Genomic DNA, 24,182 nt, shown 5'->3' on the forward strand with positions numbered 1-24,182 from the left:
CTGTGGCCTCGCAACCCACTGAACCACGTAGCGGCTTCAAAGTTGCTTCACCATGGAGAGTTTCTGTTGCTTACCTAGTTGTTTATCAATGGTGATAGGTAGGGACGCAAGACCCAAGAACAGCTCCAGGGCTGTGGCTGGGCTCAGGCTGGAAAGGTGAGTTCAGTTCACAGGTGTTTTGCTTCTTGTCCTTCCTGCAGGGCCACCAGACCCGTACAGCCAACAACATGATGCTTCAGTGTGAAGAGCCCTTGCGAGCCTTAGATTCAGTTCTTGTATCCCAGTGCCTTTCAATAAATACTGTTCATCCAAAACTGCATGGTGTAATTCAGCTGATAGTCTTAAAAGCTTCTTTATTATTCAAAGGCTGGTGCCAAACTATGAATAGAGTTCTAGATTGCTCTGTTTGCTTTTTGTTGTTGTTGTTTGTTTTGTTTTTAGATACATGGTTTCTCTGTGTGGCCTTGGCTGTCCTGGACTCCCTTTGTAGACCAGACTGGCCTTGAACTCACAGAGATCCACCTGCCTCTGCCTCCCCAGAGTGCTGGGATTACAAGCGTGTGCCACCATGTCTGGCTCTTGCTTGCTTTAAAAATGACTATTTAAAAAAAAAAAAAAGACTATTTCACGTCAGTTCAAAAACATAAGTGTCATGACTCTGATGCCTTAAAAACTGGTAAATTCTTTCTTTCTTTTTTGTTTTTGTTTTTGTTTTCAAGACAGGGTTTCTCTGTGTAACCCTGAATGTCATGGAACTTGCTCTATAGACCAGGCTGCCTTGAACTTCCAGAGATCTCTTTGCCTCTGCCTCTGGAGTGTTTGGATTAAAAGTATGCACTGCCATTGCCCAGCTCAGTGGTAGCTTTTTAAGGCAATAGCTATTTGCCAAGAAAAAGTCAGATATGATGACCATTAGATAATCAGGTTTAGTATCTCACCATTTTGCACTTGATTTTTTTTTTCTTATAAAAATTTTATTTGGCCTTGAACACACAGATCAACTTAAGGCTCTGTGTAGCTTTATTTATTTACTTGAACACACCTTTATGTGTGTATGTGTATGCATTCACCTTGTATGAGAAATGTTCTTTCCCCTGCCTGGAACTTACCAAATATGCCAGACTGCCCATGCCTAGGGATCCCAGGTCTTATCACATGGGCCACTGTGCCTGGCCCATGTGTTCTGGGGAATCAAACTTGGGTCCTTGTGAATGCCTGGCAAGTACTTTACCAACTGAACTATTTCACCAATCCTACTGTTGTATATAGCTTTATATAGCCATCTTCTCCCTTCCCAGAGCGGTCTGCTGTCCAATGACATACTTTTTTTTAAACCTCTTTGTGGAGTGAAGATACGTTTTTTAAAAAGTCACAATTATAGCTGGGCCTGGTGGTACACGCCTTTAATCCCAGCACTTAGGAGGCAGAGGCAGGCGAGTCGCTGTGAGTTCGAGGCCAGCCTGGTCTACAAAGTGAGTCCGGGACAGCCAAGGCTAACACAGAGAGACCCTGTCTCGGAAGAAAAAAAAAAAAAAAGTCACAATTGTCACAGTTGTGGGACAGTTACTTGTGCTTGTAATTCTGGCCCTCAAGAGGCCGAGGCTGGAAGATAGAGAATTAGAGGCCAAACTTCATAGCAAGATCCTGACTCAGAAACAAAACAAAGGAAAAAAAATTCTAAAAGTGCACATTCTTTAATCTGAATAATTTAACTGCAAGGAAAGGAACTCTAGCAAGATTAGCTTTGAATAGCTGCTGTCCAGCTATACCTGAGAGTAAAGCTTGAGTGAAATATTAAACCTTTATTAAATCTACTGGGCTTTGCAACTCATATGCAGGAAACACCAGTTCTCCAGCAGCCGATGGCCACAAGAAAGCCATTTATGTAGGCTACAGCTTCTTAAACCATGGCTTGTGACTCTGTGTGCGAGTGCCTTAACCAAATGCACAAGTTGTAGAACATTTCTGAATGCACAAGGTTCAAAAATCAATTTAAAATTAGATACAGTGTGGTGAATGAAGGTGTTTCAGGCAGTGCGTGCTTGTGTTGAGTCATGCAGCTTCAATGCAGCCTGTTTTTTAGGGGGGGAGGTTTCGAGACAAGGTTTCTCTGTGTAGCCTTGGCTGTCCTGGCCTTGTAGATCAGGCTGGCTTTGAACTCAAGAGATCCACCTGCCTCTGCCTCCCTGAGGGCTGGGATTACAGGTGTGCGCCACCACGCCCAGCATTAGCCCCGTTTTTAATGGTAAGATCTAAAACACCTGCACTAACGAGGAAAGAAAGGGACCGTGTCTTTAATGTAAGCGTGGGAATAACGCTTCTCAGTCTCAGATGCTCTTTCCTAATGTTTCTCACATGTGCAGTTATTATTACAGATAGGCATTCATGGCTCTAGTTCCTTTCCTGTTGGCTGTTGTTTTGTTTCCATGGACTTTAGCTATCACGAGATAAATGTAAGAAAACGAGCGTGTTTACCTAGCACCTGACTGTCTTTAATCACTGGCAGGTGTGAGTAGGGACAGTGTGTTAAATGTCTAAGGTTGTCCTTCTGTGACTAGTGTGACTGTAGTTTCCGAGCATCATTTGTGCTATTTTTGTTCTCTCAACTTAGTTGATCATGGCCTTGCCAGGCTGGTGACAGTATTCTGTGAGCACGGCCACAAAGCTGCCCAGATCAACCCTCTCTTTCCTGGACAAGCCCTGCTGGATACTGTGCCTGAAATCCAAGCCCTCGTGCAGACACTGCAGGGACCCTTCATAACCACAGGTGAGGTGGCACCTGGGTGTGAGAGGGGACCAGTGTTGAAGTGCTTTGCTCTGTCCTTGTAGAACTGGATGTCCTGGATTGGAGACTTGGTCATCCTGGACTCACTTTGTAGACCAAGCTGGCCTTGAACTCACAGCGATCCGCCTGCCTCTGCCTCCCGAGTGCTGGGATTAAAGGCGTGCGCCACCACGCCCGGCTCTCAGCCTGCTTTTTGTTTGTCTGTTTTTTAAACAGGGTCTCTCTATGTAGTCATGGCTGTCTAGAACTTACTATGTAGACCAGGCTGGCCTCAAACTCACAGAGATCCTCCTGTCTTGTTTCTGAAGACATAGCGTGTTCACACTTCCTGGTGCATGCCTAGTGGGTGCTGTCCCAAACACCTCGGCTCTGGTGGAGCACAATTGTATGTTACAAATTGCAGTGCCTCAGCTGTGCACCCCAAACTATCTGCTGTTGTAAGAATCATGCTTTAATTGTGGGAAACAGAATCTGTCAACATCCTCTACCACCATTCATCATCGTTAAGTATCAAATGAGTGTATCTTTGGGTTGCATTGTTAGAATGTTTGCTGTTGAAACCTGGCGAGTGAATTGTAGGTTTGAGTTTCATACCAAAACATTGAGTGAATTTTGACTTGAGACTAGGACAGATTTTTCAACAAATTTGAAATGGTTCCAGATATCTACTTGCCATTTGCCATTATTACATGTTTATGGAAGCAGTTCTCTCAGCAATGTTTATAAGATCAAAAACATCAGTGAACCCTGAAAAACACTGAAGATGCTCTACATGCTGTGCAATCAGTATCCAGCACATTCATGTCACTAGTATGCAGATTCGTTTTTTTTTTTTTTTTTTTTTGAGACGGGGTTTCTCTGTGTAATAGGCCTGGCTGTCCTGTACTCGCTTTGTAGAGCAGGCTGGCCTTGAACTCACAGCAATCTGCCTGCCTCTGCCTCCTGAGTGCTGGGATTAAATGCATGCACCACCACACTTGGCTTGGAAGACACTAACTTAAGGACTCTGCCAATTTGTTGACCAGCCATTCGTGCTATTAGCAGTTCTCTCTGCCAAGTGTCATGTGTTAGACAATTTTATGGACTACAAGCTGCCAGTCTCCTAGAAGAGCTGACTGAGCAGATGTAGATGGTCTCTACCCACACCCAAAGAAGGACGTATGTAGTACTGTGTGGTCCTGTTTCAGACAATGTCTGGGTGATACAGTTTTCCTTTATCATGTTACCAGGGAAATTTCTGCTTTCCTTGGGCCCTAAAAATGCCAGATTAGGTCATTGGAGTGAAGCAATCCAACACTCTGTAGTTCCAGATTTACGCCTTTGAAGGCTGCGATTGTACAAGATATACTCAGACCCAAACAGCCACCATTTTGCAGAACTCAGCTGTGCCCACTTGTCAAAGACCATCCCATCTGCGTTTGCCCACTTGTTACATCCCCTCATAGAGGGTTACTGAGCCCTCACCTGAGTAATCAGCCACTCCTCATCACCTGTTGTTTGTAACTCTGCCCAAACTGCACATGGTCTCAGGGGAGGGGCTGGAGAATAAAGGCTGGGGACGAGTAGGAAAGGGCCCTTCATCTGTGCAGCTATGGGAAAGCCATCCCTGCTAGGTAACGTCTTTCTGGTGTGGCCTCTTGAGGGAGGAGCACTCACACCCCTATAGGTAACCTCTCACCTATGCCCAGTAAACTCATCGGCTCCCCAAAGTAAACATTGGTGAATTCATGACCCAGTTTGTTATTGGGACTTTGGTGGGAGGGTAGATGTTTATGTTTCCCAGACCTTACTGTTGTACACACTGAATGAAGAAACATACCCCATACCATAATGGTTTTGGTCTTCCTGAGGGGCACTGGGAGCAAGTTTGGCATTTCCTGTGGTTGCTGTTGCATCAGTTATTGTGGGTAATTGGCATGGTTCCAGGTGCTTAACTGCAAAAATGGTTTGTGAGTGGTTTGCCAAACCTATAATCCCCATAGTGGGAAGATAATAAAAACTTTTGGTACACTTGATGGACCCTTTGGACACTTAGTGATGGAGTGGAGTTGTAACCTTAAACAGGCTCCAGTGTGCACTTGTGCATTTGTATGTTTTCAGGATGATGGAGTTCTCAGGCAGGAAAGTGATGACACAGTATTAGCTAGAAAATGTATTTGTTTTCTTCTTCTCCTTCTTTTCTTCCTTTTCCTCCTCTTCCTCCTTCTCCTCCCCCTTAAGTGAGGCATTCCTGAAACAATGTCCAGTGATGAAGGAATCAATTTCAGTGAACAAATTAAAAGGCAGTTTAGTCAAGCACCCATGGAATTGCGTTTTCCCCTGTCACTAGTGTCCTGGACTATTCAAGAAGATGAATGAGATTTTGAGATTGGAACTTGGCACGGTAGTGTCCTCAGGAGGCTGAGGTCGGAGGATAGCAAGTCTGAGGCCAGCCTTGGTACCATAATGGGTTTGGGGCCAAACTCAGCTCTATGTAGTGAGACCGTGTTTCTAAATAATAAAATTGAAATTGCGGTTGGCAGAATGAATTTATGGTATTGGTATTACTGTTGTTTTGGATGGCAAGCAGATCAGTTCCCACTAAAAGCAGTGTGATCTCTGATAGTTGGGGCATGTCCATTGTGGTTTTACAAAAATAACTTCAACAGTCTATACCTTTAAAAGAGCCTCATGCAGTGCCCACTCTCCCAAATTCTGGTATATAAGCATTATTTAAAACAACTTTTTTTGAAACAGGGATTTTCTGTGTAGCCTTGTCCTGGAACTTTGTATTACAATCTGGCCTTGGAGTGAGAGATCTGTCTGCCTTTGCCTCCCCAGTGCTGGGATCAAAGGTGTGCACCACCATTGTCCGTTACATTATACAGTTTTAATGTATTATACCAGAGTCTATTTTCTTTTTTTTTTTTTTAAGATTTATTATTTATTATTACGTATACAGAGCCTGCCTGCATGTACATCTGCAGGCCAGAGGAGGGTATCAGATCACATTATAGATGGTTGTGAGCCACCATGTGGTTGCTGGGAATTGAACTCATGACCTCTGGAAGAACAGTCAGTGCTCTTAACCGCTGAGCCATCTCTCCAGCCCCCAGAGTCTATTTTCTTCAGGTCAAAGTATTTGAGAATTCATCAGGTCTTCAGGAAATGACCCCAGGGAAAGGGAAGGAAACTGTCAAGTTCTTTTAAAATATAGGGCCTTGGCTTACCTGGACCTTGATTTGTAGCAGATGACATTTAACTCCTAATCCTCTTGTTTCCACCTACCAAGTGCTAGGACTATAGGTGTGACCCACCACCCTCGGCCTGATTCTAAGTTCTTATGTATATATGTGGTCATGTATGAGACTGCATATGCAGCACGTGCCTGTGGAAGCCAGAGGCCAACCTCAAGCACTATTCCTCAGGAGCAAAGGATCTTATTCTCTGCTACACAGTCTCACTGGGACCTGGGGCTCATGGATTTGGGTAGACAGGCTAGCCAGCGAGCCCCAGGGACATGCCTGTCCCCACCTCTCCAGTGTTGTAATTATAAGCTGATGCTACCACAGAGGCTTTTTGATGTGGGTTCTGGGGATTGACTCACGTTACCAATTGAGCCATCCCCTGAGTCCTCATCACCACTCTTACTATTTGAATCGTAGCCAAGTCTCAGAGCCTTAAGCTTTGTGTTCACATGGTGAAAGTGCTCCTCCGGACTCAGAACTACACACCCGCTGAAGACCTTCAGTCAAAGCTAAACCCAATGCTTCAGAAGCAGACAGAATCTAAACTACTGTGGTGTAGGACCATCCTCCAAGCTAAACTGACACCATCTTCAGGAGTTTAACTGGGCCTGATTGCCAAAGATCCTCACAGGTGGGCTGGTTGAAGGCATTCACTTTTGGAGGGAGGTGGTGGGGAGGACCAAAGGACTGTCATCTGTGTATCCAGGCATCCTTCCCAACCCGTCATATGCAATTCTGCCTCAACTGAAGGCGACCTTGGGGGTGGGGGTGAGGGTGTTCCCTCTGAGAAAGGTTGAGGTGTATGGGGATGAGGAAAGGGGACTCCATCCACACAGTTAACGTGTGTGTGTGTGGAAGGGGGGGGGGTCTTCACGAGTGGTGAGTATAGACTTTTCTGTGTTCCCCAAATGCCTCACCCACTGCTTTGTAAATAAGCCTAATAAACTCAATGGTTCGAGACAAACACACACACTTATGGAATTACACTTTGGTTTGTCTTTAGGACTGTAGGAGGGGGCAGAAAGTGTTTAGAGGTCTTCAAGGGAAGGAATTTTAGCAATACATAGTAAAATCTTGAAGGTTTCTTTTAGATTTGGAAATTCTCCCATGATGGCTGCAAGCTCTGCCTCAGAGCACGGACAATATGCACAAAGGCCTGGTTGGTCAGAAGTTTTCTCTCATAAGGCATGTCTGCCTCTTTTTTGACTGCCTGAAAGGGAAAGACGCTATGTAAAAATGTGAGTAGAATCAGAGTATAAGGCACAGCTGAAGGGAATGCTCATGGGTTCCCTAAAGCTGAGGTCCTGAGTGTGCTGCTCAGACTTTCCATCACCTTCCCAAAGAAAACTTCAAGGCAACAGCCTTTGATTCCCTTTTCAATTTGTGTTTGTTACGATTGTAAGTGTGTGTGTGTACGACCCGGCACGTGAGGGATGAGTGCCGGCCCTTATCAATTTCTATTCTTTACTATTGTAAGCATCTGTGTATGACACTGCATGTGTGGGTATGAGGGGAGGCCAGAGGGCAGCTGTGGGGTTGATTCTTTCCTTCAACCTTGGTGGGTTCTGGGGAGTGAAACCAGGTTGCTAGGCTTGTAGCAAGCACTTTTACCCCCTGAGCCACCTTATCAGCTCACAGCTTCCGATTCTTTTAGAGTCTTCTACATCCTTATTAAAAACATAATTCATTTTTTAGGCAGGGAATTTGAAAAGTTACTTTTTTTTTTTTTTTTTTTTTGGTAGTGAGTGCTAGGCATGAAATTATTATTCCGACCAGCCAGGCCAGAGCCTGGTGCATGCTAGGCAATTGCTCTACTGAGCTACATTCTTTCATTTTTCAAGGTTGTTGACCTATTTTTTTTTTTTTCTTTCCCTTGAAAATAATTCTCTCTAAATCCTTTTTCACCTTACCACTGCTTTCCCAAGCTGTTTGCTTAGATTAACCTGTGTCCTTCCAAATTACACAAAGTTGTGTTCATGGTTGTAACAAATAAACTTTAGCTGCCCTCCCAGAAGTAAAGTCCTGGACTTCTTGAGTTGGAAAGAGCTTTTATAAAATAATTACTTCTTTCCAAATAAAGTTTTTAAAAAGTCTCTGCTCAAGGCCCTTATGTGGATTCAACCCGTTTAACTGTGCATTCCAGTTTGACTCAAAAACCAGTTCTGATTCTAACCCAGCTAACAAATGAGACCACTTATTCAATCCAATTTAGTAAAAGGTGGAGGTAAAGGGAAAGTTGGCTGAGAATAAATATGGTGATTCAAAGCCAGTGGAGCTTGAGGTCCAAGGGACCTGCAAATATTGCTTTAATGGTCCTGAGGGTTCCTGAAAGGTCTTCTCTGGATATTGACAACTCTGCTGTCAAAAAACTGAAATTAATTTAACGAGGTTCTAACAAGGAACAGGACCCAGAACCAGGCAGCATACCAAAGACAGTTCAGAATGCCGCCCCTCCCCCACTCCTAAGTGTGGTTAACTGTAGGTAGAGGTGGAAACAGCAAACATACAAAGTTACCTCAATACTGCAATTCAGCATTTGCCTTTTATGGGCATGCTTTGGCAGCCTTCATTCTGGGAATGGCTGGGTCCCAGTAGCTTGGTTACTCTTAAATTTTATAACCTGCTTTGCATCTCAAGCTGGAACGCAGATCTTTATTACAGGAAGGCCATTCTGGACGAATTTTTACCTAAAGTATGAATACCAGATTAGAACACATTTATTTGTTTGAACAGAACCATACAAGTTTAAAACAGGGCACACGACAATTCTGAGCTCCTCCCAGGCCCGCGGGCAGGGGCAGGAGCCAAGCTGCAGCGGCAACGAGGCTGCCAACCTTCCAAGAGGCTGGGGTTCTCACGACTTGGCCCCGCACGCACCGGGCGGTGCACATCCCACTCAAAGTCTCAAGGGCGGAGTTCGTGTTCCCGGGCCTGAGGACTACCGAGCTCCTGCTCACGCCATGCCGCGGGAGTCAGGCACGTGGTAGCCCAGCCGCAGTTTCCGCCCTGTTCCTCCTATTCAACTCTACGCCAGAGCTTCGCGTGTCACCGCCCGGACCACTGTGGCACAAGACGACGAAATTAAGAAAGAAAAAAAAAAGAAAAACCGGAAGCTAAGATGGCAGCGCCCCGCCCTTCTCTCGCGAGAGGGGGAGAAGCGGAGGAGGCGGGACGAGCAGGAGATACACCAATGAGAGGACAGGCGGCCCGTGACTGACGGCTCAGGCGGCCTCTCGCACGCCCCGCCCCGGCTGCGGGAGCTCGCTCTCCTTTCCCCGCGCTCTCCCCGCCTCCCCTCCCTCCCCTCCCGGCTCTTCTCTTCCCGTTGAGGTGGCGGCCGGCCTCGCCTCCTAGTCTGCTCCGTTTTTTCCTCTCCTCGCTTCTTCCCTTTCCCGGCGGGGCCTCAGAGCGGCCGGACTTCTCGCTCCCTTCTCTACGGTGGCCTCCAAGCCCCTGCGTGAGCTCCCTTCCCCACCATGAATGAGGAATACGACGTGATCGTGCTGGGCACCGGCCTGACGGTGAGAGCTGCGGTGGGCGGCGGGGAGACGGGTAGGTCCGGCCCCAACCGGACCCGGGGGCGAGGGCGGGTCCCTTCGGTGTACACTGAGCTAGCCCCGCCCGCGCCTGAGCAGCCCGTTTCTGCACCCCCTTGGGGACCGTTCCCCTCGTCCGTGTTGGGTCTGGTGAGGGAGATCTTGGCTTGTTGGGATGCACTGATTTGAAGACGTCCGGGTGTGTTAGGAAAAAACCAGGATGGGGAACTCGGGACGTGTATCTGGGAAGCCTGCCCGTTGGGAAGTTGAGGGCAGAATCGCCGAACAGCCGGAGAGAATCAGAGGAAAGGAAAAAAACCAAAACAAACAAACAAACAAACAAACGAAAAAAAAAAAAAACCCAGCTTGTGCTCCTTCCACTTCCCTTTTGGGTGGATGACCTCTCCCGGTTGGAAGCAGGCAAGCCCTGAACGGAGCGGGAGGGAGTCGCAGCTGGCGCTTGGATTTCCTATGTAGCGAGCTGTAGTGGCTTGCTCAGCTAGTCAGTTGGCTGGGAAAGCCAGGCAGAAAAATAATCGCTGATCGGTAATTGTCCAGGAGTTTGGCCAATTTAAGTTTCTAGAGAAAATAATGAAACGTCTTTCTTACAAAACATCACCCCCCACCCCAATAACCCAACCCCCCCCCTTTTTTTTGGTTTTTCGAGACAGAGTTTCTCTGTGTAGCCTTGGCTCCCCTGGACTTGCTTTGTAGACCAGGCTGGCCTCGAACTCACAGCGATCCACCTGCCTGTGCCTCCTGAGTGCTGGGATTAAAGGCGTGCACCACCATTGCCCGGCCTCAAATCTCCTTGATTAATAAGCTTTAATTGCTTTACTGCCCTCTCATCCTTTCAGAATGGGAAATAAATTTTCTCAAAACTTGTCTTCTAAATACTTTCACGCCTGGACCTTGCCACATTTCCCTTCTATTTGGTTTATTGCGTGCCACCACCGTTTCTTGATGTTTTCCCTTAAGAAATTGATTGAGGAGGGGAGGTTAACTCTTCTGCACTACACTTCAGGCAGGCTAGTGAATGTACTGGTGATACATGAATGTAAGGCGGTACCTAATGCTACAGTTTATTCATTTTCATGAGTATCTGTCTGCTTAGAGATGCCAAGATGATTTTTGTATCTTGTGCCCCTCCCCACCATTGTTAAAGAAAAAAAGCTGATCATTTGCAAAAAACTGATTGGAGAGAGAACCAACTGTTTTGACTATCAGTTGTGTGTGTGTGTGTGTGTGTGTGTGTGTGTGTGTGTGTGTGTGTGTGTAATTATGACTGAATTACTTCATCAGGACTACTGATGCATGTGTCCTATACAGTGTCAGTTCATATGTCAGGGTCATTTAATAAAATCCATGGCTTTCGAATTTGTTGAAATGTGTTCACATCTCAGGATCAAATTAATATCTTTTTAAGATAAACCATCCTGAAATAACATTTTTAGAGAAAACATTCAAATTTTTATTGATTTTTTTTTTTTTTTTTTTTTTTTAAGCTTTTAGGAAAAGTTTATTTTTTTGCTTTACAGTGATTAATGATGTTTGCTAGATGAGATTATTTTATTCTGTAGCCCTGGTTGACCTGGAACTCAAGAGTTCTGCCTATCCCTGCCTCCTGGGTATTGGGATGAAAAACAAGGCCAAGATGTCCTGCTCAAGGCTTGGTAGACTTGTGCCTACCCCAAGAGAAGACTCTCAGGTAGACTCCATTGTGGATCTAGAAAGCCATCTACTTACCTTGAATGATTTGACTAAATTTTTCCTTCCTTTCCCTTTCCTTGAGGAAAGGTCTTTCTATGTAGCTTTGGCTGTCCTGTAATTCCCTGTGTCGATCAGGCTGGCCCTGAACTCTAAAGAGCTCCTTCTCCCTCTGCCGTCCCAGGGCTGGGATTACTAGGCGTGCACCATCGTCACACCCAGTGACTGCAGCTGTGCCTCAGTGAATCACTCTACCCAGGGGAGGCTGCAGGTTCTGACTTTTTTTTTTTTCCTTCTTCTTTCTGGCTTTTTGAGACAGGGTTTCTCTGTGTAATAGCCTTGGCTGTCCTGGAACTCTCTCTGTAGACCAGACTGGCTTCCAACTCACAGCCATCAGCCTGCCTCTGTGTGGCCACCACAACCGCTCACGTTGACTTTTTAAGTGCCTAATTGGGGTTCCAAGCATAATAAGTAGTTTGTGGTGGATTTTGCCCTGTCGGTGGGTCCTGAGCCTTCCAGCACATTGAGAGCCAGTTATTTCCATTTTGTATCGTCATCACTAATACTTCTTATTTGGCCATTAATAAGGTCACATAAGTGTAGATACCTGAGCTCAGAGTCATTCTGCAAGTTTCTGTATGCCTAGTTTAGAAGCATCAGATTGTATCAAAAATAGCACATTGTTTAACAAAATAACACTTAATGTTTAAGTTTTCACCCCAAATTGTGCATTTTTGATGAGTAGTGAAGACATAGCATTTAGAATACTTTCTGCTGTCTTACAGCTGTGTTTCCTGTGTTTCTCAATACACCTTCAGAGATGTATACTGGGAGTCAGTGCAGGATGGTGACTGTAGGGCCATCATGGACAGAAGCAATAATAGAAGGATGATGTTGACAATAAGAAATGACACTAGTAGGACTTAGGTGAAGTGTGTGTCCGTCCCGTCCCCCCTCCCCCCACTGCCCCAAGATCGGGTTTCTCTGTAGCCTTGGCTGTCCTAGACTTGCTTTGTAGACCAGGCTGGCCTTGAACTCACAGCAGTCAGCCTGCCTTTGCCTCCCAAATGCTGGGATTAAAGGTGCGTGCCACCGGGCCCAACAAGTGAAATCTTTAATTGGGTTAAATCTTGAAGAGACTTGTTGTCAAAGTTAAAAGCCTTGAATTAGAAGTAATTTCGAATATCTGAGTGGATAAACCATTAAACTTTGGCTTGTAGATATTTTGTGCTGAAGATTTAAGAACCTAATAAAAGGGTGGATACCAAACGCTGCATGATATCGGTTTGTCAAGGGCTTTGAGTTCAGGGCTGTGTTACTTTCAAAGAAATTGTTGGGTTTTCTATGTTTCTAGCTTGGTGTTGGCATTGTTTTCTATCAGTTAAACTCACATTAGTCCACAAATATTTGAAAGTACTTTAGTAAAGAAGACCTTTAATTTTCTATGAGAAGTGGCAGATTCTGTGTAATTGTCTAACATTGAGAATTGTTGCTTTAAAGGCCATTGGTCGTGGTGCATGCCTTTAATCCCAGCATTTGTCAGGGAGCAGGGCAGAGCCAAGCCAGTCACTGAGTTTGAGGCCAGCTTGGTCTGCAGAGTCCCAGGACAGCCAGGGCTACACAGAGAAACCTTGTCTGGAAAAAGAAAAAAAGTAGTAGCAACCCCCTCCCCTTCCCCCTCCCCCGCAAGTATAGTTTGTAGACAGGCCTTTCTAATGATGTCAAAGTAAGGAAAATAGTTTTCTTGATAACTAGTTTTTTTGTAAGGACTAATTTTTGTGCCATGACATAATGAATGCATCAAGTCCTAGCAAGCTTCATAGGCACTTCAGCCCCCTTTAACTAGTCTCAGGCTGCTCTGCCTTTTGAATTATTCAGTCTCGTTTTTGCCTCCAACCCCTTCTTTGTTGGTTGGCTGGCAACTTGTGCATGTCTATGCTTCGAGTGTGTGTAAGCAGACTTTTACCACATAATTGGCACACAACTCATATGCACTGGGTAATACATCAATGAGTTGTGCTAGAATTAGTTTATCTGAAGAGAGCCAGCTCCACAGCCATTTGTACTTTCAAAGGTTTTTTTGTTTTCTACACAGAAAGCCTGCAAATTATGAATAGAAACATATACTTTGATATTTAAGCAGCTCATTCTCAGCATTATATGTTTAAAATGATTTTATATCTCAGAACACTCTCCCTACCGTTTCTCTTTATTAAAACATACTTGCCAAATATTAGGTTTTGTGCTTAGTTTGAAGACTCTTAAAATGTAATTTAAATTTTATATTTATATTTTGTCTTGAAAGCCTTAGGTGTGAGAGTTGTGTAGACAAAGGACTTTGTGTTCTCTTCAGTAGTCATCACAGGACCAGTGGTTCCAAAGCTTACAAAAAAAAAAGAGGAGGAAGGAGAGAAAATGGCATCCACAGTACCTACAGCCAAGCTGCAGCCCAGCTGAGCTACAGTGTTTATACCACCTAGCCAACTCAAGGATATGCACAGACTACCCAGGCATATGGGCCACAAAGCTATGGAACCTATGGACAGCCTACTGATGTTAGGTATACCCAGGGTCAGACCTCTGCCACCTATAGGCAGACTGCATATGCGCCTTCTTAAGGACAGCCTCCCACTGGTCATACCATTCCAGCTGCCCCCAGGCATACAGCCGGCCTGTCCAAGGATATGGCGCTGGTGCTTCTGACACCACCACTGCTACAGTCACCACAACCTAGGCATCTTAGGCAGCTCAGTTTGCTTATGGCACCCAACCTGCCTACCCAGCCTATGGCCAGCAGCCACCCCACCTACAGGAGCACATGATGGTAACAAGCCCGCCGAGACTAGTCAACCTCAATCTAGCACAGGGGGTTATAACCAACCCAGCCTAGGCTATGGACAGAGTAACTACAGTTATCCCCAGGTACCTGGGAGCTACCCCATGCAGCCAGTCACCGCGCCTTCATCCTATCCTACCAGCGACTCCACAGCCGACTAGTTAGGATCAGAGCAGTGACTCTCAGCAGAACACCTAACCCCAACCCTAACCCTTTAATCCCAACATTTGGGTGCTGAGGAGGCTGAATCAGACAGTATTTGAGGCCTGCTTGGTCTACTAGAGAGTTCCAGGCCAACCAAGGCTACACACATAATGAGACTTTGTCTCAAACATTAACATTAAAAACAGTAACCAAAAAAAACTCTTATGTATGCAAATATTCAGAAATGTGGAGAAAAAAAAAAGCAGAAATTTGAAACACCTGTTCCCAGGGATCAGGGAGCAGCTTGTAGTAATTAGCCTAGAAGATGTAAACATTGCAAGCAGAACTTTTCAGTTCAGATTTGCTCTTAAGCATACATACAGATAGAGGAAGGCGTTTGCTTTGGATGTCTGATTTTTGTCACATTTCAAGTGGCATCTGACTTAAAAGGCTACTCTGGATTAATGTGGTTAATGTTCTAATTCACATACATGATGAGTTGCCATTCTCTCTCTCTTTGTACCTGATTGAAGACTCAAATTGAAATAATTATTTGTCCTATTTCAGTTATTTAAACTATCTGTGACTAATGCAGTCTGTTATGAGCAGTGAAACGTAAACTTAGAAGCTTCCTGTTTGTAAGTAAGTAGTGTATTCTCCTGTGGAGGAAAAACTATAATAATAAGAGTATATGAATATATTTTAACGAGTATAACTATATCTCTAAGAGTAAATGTAGGAGCTGAGGGGTCTAGTCCATCCATATACTCTCAGTACTGAGGAGCTGCCGGCAGAAGATTGGAGTTTGAAGCCAACCTGGGCTGCATAGTGAGACCCTGTCTGAACAACAACAGCAACAATAAAGAAGCATCAGATAGAATCTCCAGAAACTTTATAAAAGGAGGTTAACTGACTTTTAAAAGTATTGGTAAGCTTGGCGTGATGGTATACCCCTTAATCCCAGCACTAGGGAATTCTGAGTTTAAGGCCAGCCGGGTCGACATAGTGAATTCTAGGATAGCCAGGGCTACATAGACCTGTCTTAAAACAAACTAATAAAAAAGTATTGATAAGCTTTGAGTAACAGAAGGAATACTTTCTGGTTAAAGAGAACAGTGCAAATTGGGCTTTATAAAAGGGTGTAGGGGGTCTGGGTTGTGGATGTGGCTGCTGTGCACGCCTTTAATCCCAATGCTTGGAAGGCAGAGGCAGCCTGATCTCTGAGTTCGAGGCCAGCCTGGTCTACAGCGTGAATTCTAAGACAGCCAAGGCTACACAGAGAAACCCTGTCTTGGGGGGAGTTGGGGGAGGAAAAAGAGAAGGATGTAGGGTCTGCTGGAGTAGATGGCTTAGTGGGTAGTAAAGGTGCTTGCTGCCGGGCATTACGGACCTGAGTTTGATTGCTGGGATCCACAGGATATGCGAGTCAGTTCTCTGCTTTCAAGTTTTCCTCTGACTTCCACATTTACCCCATGATATCTATGTGTGTACATACATTAATGCCAAGAATACAAACTTGTGCAAGCTAGGGAAATGGTGTCAGTGTCCTGCTTGTACAAAAACTGGGACATGAGTTTCATCCCCAGAACCCATATTTTAAAAACAAAACAAGGTCCAGAGGTATTCTAAATGATACCTTTGAAGGCATTCTGTGAGCTGTCTGACACATTTTTAAATTATTAGGCCCTTTAGTTTGGTTCTTAGCCTTCATGCTTTGGAGCCATGGCCGGGTGGCTCAGGCTTATTTGTACAAGTGTGAGGAGTTGAGTTACAGAGGCTGCACAACAAAGACTGCTGTGACTTTGTCTCAGAAATTGAACCCTGAGTCTATTAAGTGAGGATGTGACTTCTTTTTTAATGTAAGAACCTGTTATTTTACTTTCATATACTGGGATGAACAATATATTCTAATATGTTTCTAAAAGAAGCAAGGGAGCTGGGTGTAGTGTTGCTTACCTTCAACACTAGTGCTCAGAGGCAGAGGCAGAGGCAGGCAGATCTCTGAGTTTGAGGCCCTCCTGGTCTGCATAGTGTGTTTCAGCCAGAATGATGTAGTCAGGCCCTGTATGGAAAAAAAGATAAATTGTAAAAAAGTGAGAGAAAGAAACAAGAGCATTGTTTTTTGTTGTTGTTGCTGTTTTGTTTTGTTTTGTTTTAAAGGTTTTTTAAGACAGGGTTTCTCTGTGTAACAGTCCTGGCTATCCTGGACTCGCTTTTGTAGACCAGGCTGGCCTCGAGCTCATAGAGTTCTCTGCCTCCCCAGTGCTGGGATTAAAGGTGTGCGCCACCACTCCCGGCCCCTGTATTGTTTTTTCAAGTAACATTAAAGCTGTTTTTTGTATTTGTAAAATACTTTATCAGTGTGACATTAAGAAAGTATGGAAACTATTTTGCAATACATATAACCTATAAAGGACTTTACATCTCTAAAATATATAAAGACCTTTTATAAAGTGGTACAAAAAAGAGAAATCCCATTTAAGACAGCGAGTCAGGGCTTGAGAGGTGGCTCAACAGTGAAGAGCACTTGTTACTCTTGCAGAAGACCAGGCTATGATTCTCAGCACCCACATTGTGCCGTGCAGGCATCTGCACCCATTCCAGGAACGCATATGCATACACACAGGCAAAACACTCATATGATAAAGTAAAAAAAAAAAAAAAAAAAAAAAAAAAGTAAAATGTAAAATAAAGTGAAAAAGTGTTTTAAAAACCGAGTCAGTGACACTGGAGTGGTGCCTCAGCTATTAAGAATGCTTGCTGTTCTTGCTGGGGACCAGATTTTGGTTCCTGGCCTCCAGACAGCTTATAATGACCTGCCTCTTCAGCTACAGGGGGGTCTGATGCTCTCTTCTGATCTCTTGAACCTGCATACAGACACCCATAATTGTATGTGTAATTATATATGAACTGTTTCAAACAAGGGGGGAAAGGCTAAAAATTTGAGTTATTTCTTTCTAAGAAGTTCTACCAATCATTAGTCAGTTATAGAGTGTTGTCAGCCTCATTTCATCAGACCCCGAGGAAACCACATCCTAATCAGAGTGACCAATGGGCTTGAAATAGGGATCTTCACATACTCTTGAAGCAGTGAGTTGGCAGTCACAATGGAAAGCTGGTGGGCACCGTCTGCCTTCCATGATGCCACAGTAACAAATGGCGTACCTGAGGGGCCATGTGAAAGTGGCCACAGAGCAATACTTAGCTAGTCAAGAACTGGGAGTCCGAGGCCCACCCAGAGAGTAGATATATAAAGTATGGCACATTCCCATGGCGTATTCATTCAGTGGAGTCCTCTGTTGCTTTATCAGAAGTGTAGTTCCTTAGACTAGCTGCTTCTGCAGCACCCAAGAACTTACCAGAAACTAAGAAACTTAGCCCCTCGGGCAGATACATTAGTCAGAATGACAGGTGACTGTCACTTGAGAAATAACCACTTTAGTAGTTGCTCCTTGGAAATCAGTCCTTGGCCAGCTTCATCACCATCACCTTGGCACTTGTGAGAAATGCAGATTTTCATCCCCTCCCTTCCCAAGCAGCCCATGAGATGGTCTCAGTTGGTTGTTTTATCAAACCATTGGGAGCTTCCAGAGCAAGCTGGCAGATTATGGCCAATATACCATGAGCTCCTCTGCTTGCAGGATGCAACAGACTTTTCAGTAGAAAGTGATATTTTAGGCTTTGCAGGCCATGTGGGCTCTGTCACAACTGTTCTGTTACTGGGAAAATAGTCTCAGGCAGTCTATAGACAAACAAGGGTTGTGGTACACCTGTAGTTACGTCTGACAGCAGATTTGGCCATGTACGTGATTCTTGTTACAGGCTGTATACACCTTTGACACTAGCACTTGGGAAGCAGGTGGAAGTGGATCTCTTGGGTTCCAAGGGCAACCTAGTCTAAATACTGAGTTCAGGCCAGCTAGAGAAGCACAGCAAGACACTGTCAAAAGGCACATCATCATCATCATCATCATCATGAGCATATCTTATGTGTGAGGAAGGCAGAGGACAAACAAGCTGCCAATTCTTAAGCACTATCTTCCTGTTTTGAGATAGGGTTTCTCACTGGCCCAGAACTCACTGAGGCCCAGGGATCTGCCTGATCCCTGCACCAGCACTGAGGTTAATAAAACTGTGTGCCGCTATGACTGACTTTGGCCATGTGGGTCTGGGGCTCTAATATGGGTCCTTTTGCTTGGAAGAGTTATGGGCCAAGTTGTCTCCTCAGTCCATCTTTTAAACACAGTTGTGTTAGAGTTCAGAACAGCTGACAAACAGTGCAACAGTTTATTTTCAGAGTTTTCAGCTGTAATGGCTGAGAGACTGTAACGAAGTGGAGCAGCCCACATGGTGACAGACAGGAAGCAGAGAGAAAGTATGCTTTTACTGATGGCTTTCTCCTTTTCCTCCTTTGATCTCATATGCCTGCACCATCCTTCCCTAATGAAGGGCAGGCCTTTTCTCCCCAATGACGCCCTCACAGACACACCTTGGGGTGTTTTTATTGTGTTTTGTTTTGTTTTTTTCAAGACAACCTTTTCTGTGTAGCACTGGCTTGTCCTGGGCTCATTCTGTAGACCAGGCTGGCCTTGAACTCAGAACATCAACAGATTATTTTTTAAAATGTGCTTTAGTGTTTTGCCTGCTTGTGTCTGTGTGAGGACTGTCAGATTCCCTAAAAATGGGGTTAAAGATAGTTGTTGTGAGCTGCAGTGTGGGTGCTGGGAATTGAACCCACGTCCTTTGGAAGAGCAGTTACTGCTCTTAACTTCTGAGCCATCTCTCCAGCCCTAGGTGATTCTTAATCCAGTCATGTCAACCTTAAAGAGTAACCAGCATAGTGATGCTGAATAAAATATACCAGGTTGAAAATTAAATACAAGCACTTGGGGGAGGCAGAGGCAGGTGGATCTCTGAGTTTGAGGCCAGCCTGGTCTACAAAGAGAAACCCTATCTCGAAGGAAAAAAGAAAAAAAGAATAAAGAAAATTAAATACAGAATGACTATGTATTTACAAAGCCCACAAACAAAACCAATCTTCTCTGTTAGACTGAGAGTGATAGGAAAGGTGCTCATGTTGGCAGACATTCTAGAACAGTGTGCCATCCAATCTTCAGCAAAATTTTAACTTCATGGCAAGCAATTTAAGTCATTCAAAAATAATAGTGAATAAATCACAGAGGCAATATTGAAGCTTGTCTGAACTGAAGAAAAGGAAATATGTTAAACAATGGGGGATTTGATTGTATTGTTCAGCTCATTAGAGACTTGTAGACAGATTTGATGGACACTAGCAGCTGTTACAGATTTGTGCAATTTCCTTAACTGTAAAGCAACCCTAGCATAAGACTTTGAGTGAATGTATTTCTCATCTTTGTTTCTTACTGCATTCTTGATATTTATTTATTTATTTATTTAGACATGACTTCTTCTCTGTGAAGCCTTTGCTGTCCTGGACTTGCTTTGTAGACCAGGTTGGCCTCGAACTCACAGAGCAGAGATCCTCCTGCCTTTCCTTCCAGAGTGCTGGGAGTACAGGTGTGCACTGCTGCTCTCGACTCTGTCTCCATCTTGATTTGGTTTGCCTAGTTTATTTATTCTTATTTACTGGAGAGTGATCATTTATAACTTATCAGTTTATTGGGAGATTATCTTAGATGCTTCCTCCTTAGGTCTGGTCTTGGGATTTTTTTTCCCTTAAAGCTTTTTTTTTCTGTGTATGTCTCTGTGAGTATATGCCAGGGGAGTGCAGTTTTTAAAACTAGTTTATTTAATTTTATGTGCATTAGTGTGGAGGTGTCAGATCACTTGGAACTGGAGTTACAGACAGATGTGAGCTGCCATGTGGGTGCTGGGAGTTGAACTGGGTCCTTTGGAAGAGCAGGTGGTGCTCTTAACCACACACTGAGCCATCTCTCCAGCCTGAGGGTGATCTTTAGCATAGGAGCGAGAAGCAGCTGTGCCTTCTCTTATATTGGTGCTAGGAACCAGACTTCTGGAAGAGCAACAATTGTTCCTTACTGCTGTGCCATCTCTCTAGCCCTTGGAATTTTAAAAACTACTTTTTTGGGGGCTGGAGAGCCAAAGGTCCTGAGTTCAATTCCCAGGAACCACCACATGGTGGCTCACAACCATCTACAGTGAGATCTGGCGCCCTCTTCTGGTGGGCAGGCATACATGAAGGTGAACACTGTCTACTTAAATAAATAAATCTTAGGAGAAAAAAAAACCCAAAAAACAAAAACTACCTTTTGTTTTCTCCTTCATAATTACAGTAGGGATTGACCCCAGTGTATCATGCATGTTAAGTGAGTGTTCTGCATTGGCAGCCTCAGTTTTAAGTACTGAGGATGCTGGGGCCTGCGGAGATGACTCAGCAGGTTGTGAAGTTCCGACCCCAGCGTCCATGTAAAAAGCTGGGTGGGGGCGGTGAGCTCTGATCATGTAGAGCCTGGGAAGTGTAGTAAGCTGAATCAGGGTGAGACCTTTCTCAAAAAATTAAGGTAGTTAGCAGCTGAGAGACGTAACACCAGTCTCTGGCTTCCATATACACAGATGTGCATGCTATATTCCAATACCCTCATAAAGCACTCATGTGTAATACACACACCCCTACACCTGAAGATACCAACTATCTGTTGCTTGTGAATGTTATATCTACCGTTATTCAAAATAAACTCAAACAAGGCTAGGATAGTGCCTGCCTAGTATTCCACCAAGAAAAGAAGTTTAAAAAAAAAATCAATAGAAATAAAAATATTTGATCATATAATTTTAAAACAAGCACATTACATTTTAACATTAATGACAATTTTATTAAGTAGAATATACACATATTGTATATAATTTTTGAAAAAGAAACTTATAGGGTGAGAAACTTTGTCTTTTTTTTTTTTTTTTTTTTTGCGAATTTCTTTTATGTCTGCCTTGGAAATCAGATTCTGTCTGTGTCTGTTCTTAGTGTATTTGTCTGAGCTTAAGTTTGTATGGAAAACCAGGCCCCTCACAAATATATATTTGGGAAGGGCAGGAATATTTTAATTGCCTTTCAGATTTTTGTGAGTATACTATTAATTCACACAAAAACTTACGTCACAATTTTAAAAAGATTAATTACAATATGAAACCCAAACTGCATCTATATTTCTTTTTCTTTTTGTTTTCCAAGACAGGGTTTCTTTGTGTTTGTTCTCTTTTGCTTGTGCACCAGTATGTACTTGATTGGTGCTCATGGAGCTGGGCGTGGTGGCGCATGCCTTTAACTACAGCACTTAGGAGGCAGAGGCAGGTGGATCGCTGTGAGTTCGAGGCTAGCCTGGTCTACAAAGTGAGTTCATGACAGTCAAGGCTACATAGAGAAACCCTGTCTCAAAAAACCAAAAAACAAACAAACAAACAAAAAACCCAAAAAAAGAAAGAAAGAAAAGAGCAGTCATGTCTCTTGTAACTAAATGTTACATAGTTTTGTGAGCTGCTTTTTGGTTGTTGGGGATATAATCCTGGTTTTCTGGAAGAGCAGCTAGTGTTTGTAACCTGTGATCCATATCCAGCCTCCAGCCGCTGCATCCTTCTAGGGCTCCAGGGATTGGTGTGAGTTGGGAGATGAGGAATGAAGGAAGGACAGCCAGGGCTGGAGAAGCCTCAGCGTCCTGGAAGCTCAGTGTGTGCATTATACAGAGTCACACAGAGATGGGATCATTGCATGCATCTGAACAAGGAGACTTCGTGGTCACATTCAGATAAGCAAGGATGCAGCCTTTATGGTTAGTGCCACACCAAGGACACAGGCTTAGGAAAACTCGGTAGGCGCTGTCTCTGTAGGGGAGCGGTGGATGGCTAAAATCTGTGGTGGACATTTTCTGCATACACTGTCAGCATTCACACTCGGACAAGGCAGGAAGGCTTTACCATTTCCCTATGTCTATCTGACATGAAGTCTGCCATTTTCCTAGGAGCATGTACAAGTCAACTGTACACACCCACTCAGGACGTACTTAGAGCTTCTTCCTTTCCCATAGCCAATATGTGTCAATTTTTAAGAGTTTATTTTTGAAAAAAATTTACCAGAGCTGAGTAGTCAGTCATGGCTTGCCAGTTTTTTCAAGTAAGAATGGTGCCTCATGGAACAAAGTTTCTACGTTCAGCCTCTAAATGAGCGGCACTAAAGATTTCCCTTGAGCTGCATTTCGTCACATGCAGTGGTACATATTACAGATGTGCCTTTTGTTTTGTTTTTGTTTTTTGAGACAGGGTTTCTCTAGCCTCGGCTGTCCTGGACTCACTTTGTAGACTAGGCTGGCCTCGAACTCACAGCGATACACCTGCCTCTGCCTCACGAGTGCTGGGATTAAAGGCGTGTGCCACCACTTCGGCCAGATGTGCCTTTATTAAGTTTAATTTCAATGTCTCATTAAAGGCCTTACTGAATGCTCAGAAGAAGAGAATAGAATGACAGGATGCAGTTGGAAGCGTCTGCCTTTGTTCTGTCCGCCCATGGTTTAACATTATTAATATAAGTGACAGCCCAGTAAAAATAGAATGACTGATAGGTCCGTCCTGTTGTTGTGAACCTCATTGTCACTTTGGAGGTCACTGAAGTCCAAGAGAGGCTTTAAACTTATGGGTTTTGTCATGGTGAATGAGTGTTTTAATTACTAAGAGAATGCTTAGTGAGTTTACTTTGTTGTTTTGTTTTGTTTTGTTTTTTCCTGAGACAAGGTTACAGAGAGCCCTGATCGGCCTGAACTCTCTTTGTAGGCAAGAGATCCACCTGTCTGCCTCCTCCCGAGTGCTGGGATTAAGGCCTGTGCCACCATACCTGGCTGTGAATTCACTTTTTTTGTTGTTGTTGGTTTTTCAAGACAGGGCTTCTCTGTGTAGCCTTCACTGTCCTGGAATCACTTTGTAGGCCAGGCTGGCCTCAAACACAGAGGGATCCACCTGCCTCTGCCTCCCGGGTGCCGGGCTTAAAGGCGTGCGTCACCACGCTCTGTTAGTGGGTTCAGTTTTTAATAAAGAAGATATTTTAAATGTAGATGTGTCTTTTCTTTTCAAAATACATGTTTTCCTTTAGGAATGTATCCTGTCGGGAATAATGTCAGTGAATGGGAAGAAGGTCCTTCACATGGACCAGAACCCGTACTACGGAGGAGAGAGCGCGTCTATCACGCCGCTGGAAGACGTAAGTCTGTGTCAGCACATCTCTATGTGGCGGGATTACTTGCGAGTCTCCATTTTAGCTATTGAAGATGATCTCAATTTTGGCTTATTATTACTATTTTTTGCCAGGGGCACAGGGGTTGAGACAAGGTCACTCTCTGCCCAGTCCTGGCTGTGCTGGAACTCCCTGTATAGACTAGGGTACTGGCTGTAAGCTCACAGTGCTCCACCTGCCTCCACCTTGGGGTGCTGGGATTAAAGTCATGGAATACCTTGCCTGGTAGTTTTGGCTTATTAAATATTCTGTTTAATAAGTCTGCAGCTCTGTTATTTTTAGGAGCCTCTAGTTTGGGGGTTGTAGAGATGTAAGTGTAGATTAGGACGAATGGGAGGGCGCACCCAGTTTTTCAGGGTTATGCCATTGCTCACTACCTGGCCTGTTTTATTGCCTCAGTCTATTATAGTTTCAGATTACAAAGTTGTACCTGTGGGATTAAAAATCAGAGCTGTGACACCAAGCTTAATATTGTTTGCTCTACTCTCCCCCCTTCCCTTTTGATAAGGTATATGAGTCAAAAATGAGTTTTTCTAAATTTGTTTATCTGGAGCTTGAAAATAGTTACATATAAGGGTATTAATGTGTGTGTGTGTATATATAAAATGCATACTTCTTTCATGATTATTAAAATAGCTGCCGTATTAAATTTAATACCTATATCAAAAATTTATTTTTATTTGGGAACATAGAAAGTTGAGAGAATATTTTATTACCAGTGTCAGAAAACCTT

General features: G+C 44.1%; 2 protein-coding genes and 1 pseudogene across 5 annotated transcripts in view; all 3 read left to right on the forward strand.

The window, feature by feature from the left end:
• The window catches only part of LOC127194016 (3-alpha-hydroxysteroid dehydrogenase), a 1,235,587-nt gene that overhangs the window by 533,131 nt on the left and 678,274 nt on the right, over positions 1-24,182 (forward strand). The window lies entirely within an intron of this gene.
• Positions 9,311-24,182, forward strand: part of Gdi2 (GDP dissociation inhibitor 2) — a 30,426-nt gene continuing 15,554 nt past the window's right edge. Inside the window, exons 1-2 of the mRNA XM_051151408.1 lie at positions 9,311-9,533; positions 23,309-23,416. Of these exons, the coding sequence (XP_051007365.1) occupies positions 9,489-9,533; positions 23,309-23,416 (153 nt within the window). The 5' untranslated portion in view covers positions 9,311-9,488. The remainder of the gene's footprint in view (positions 9,534-23,308; positions 23,417-24,182) is intronic.
• LOC127193559 (RNA-binding protein EWS-like) lies at positions 12,974-14,289 on the forward strand (annotated as a pseudogene).

This window comes from Acomys russatus, chromosome 9 (assembly GCF_903995435.1).
Source record: "Acomys russatus chromosome 9, mAcoRus1.1, whole genome shotgun sequence".
Lineage (NCBI taxonomy): Eukaryota > Metazoa > Chordata > Mammalia > Rodentia > Muridae > Acomys > Acomys russatus.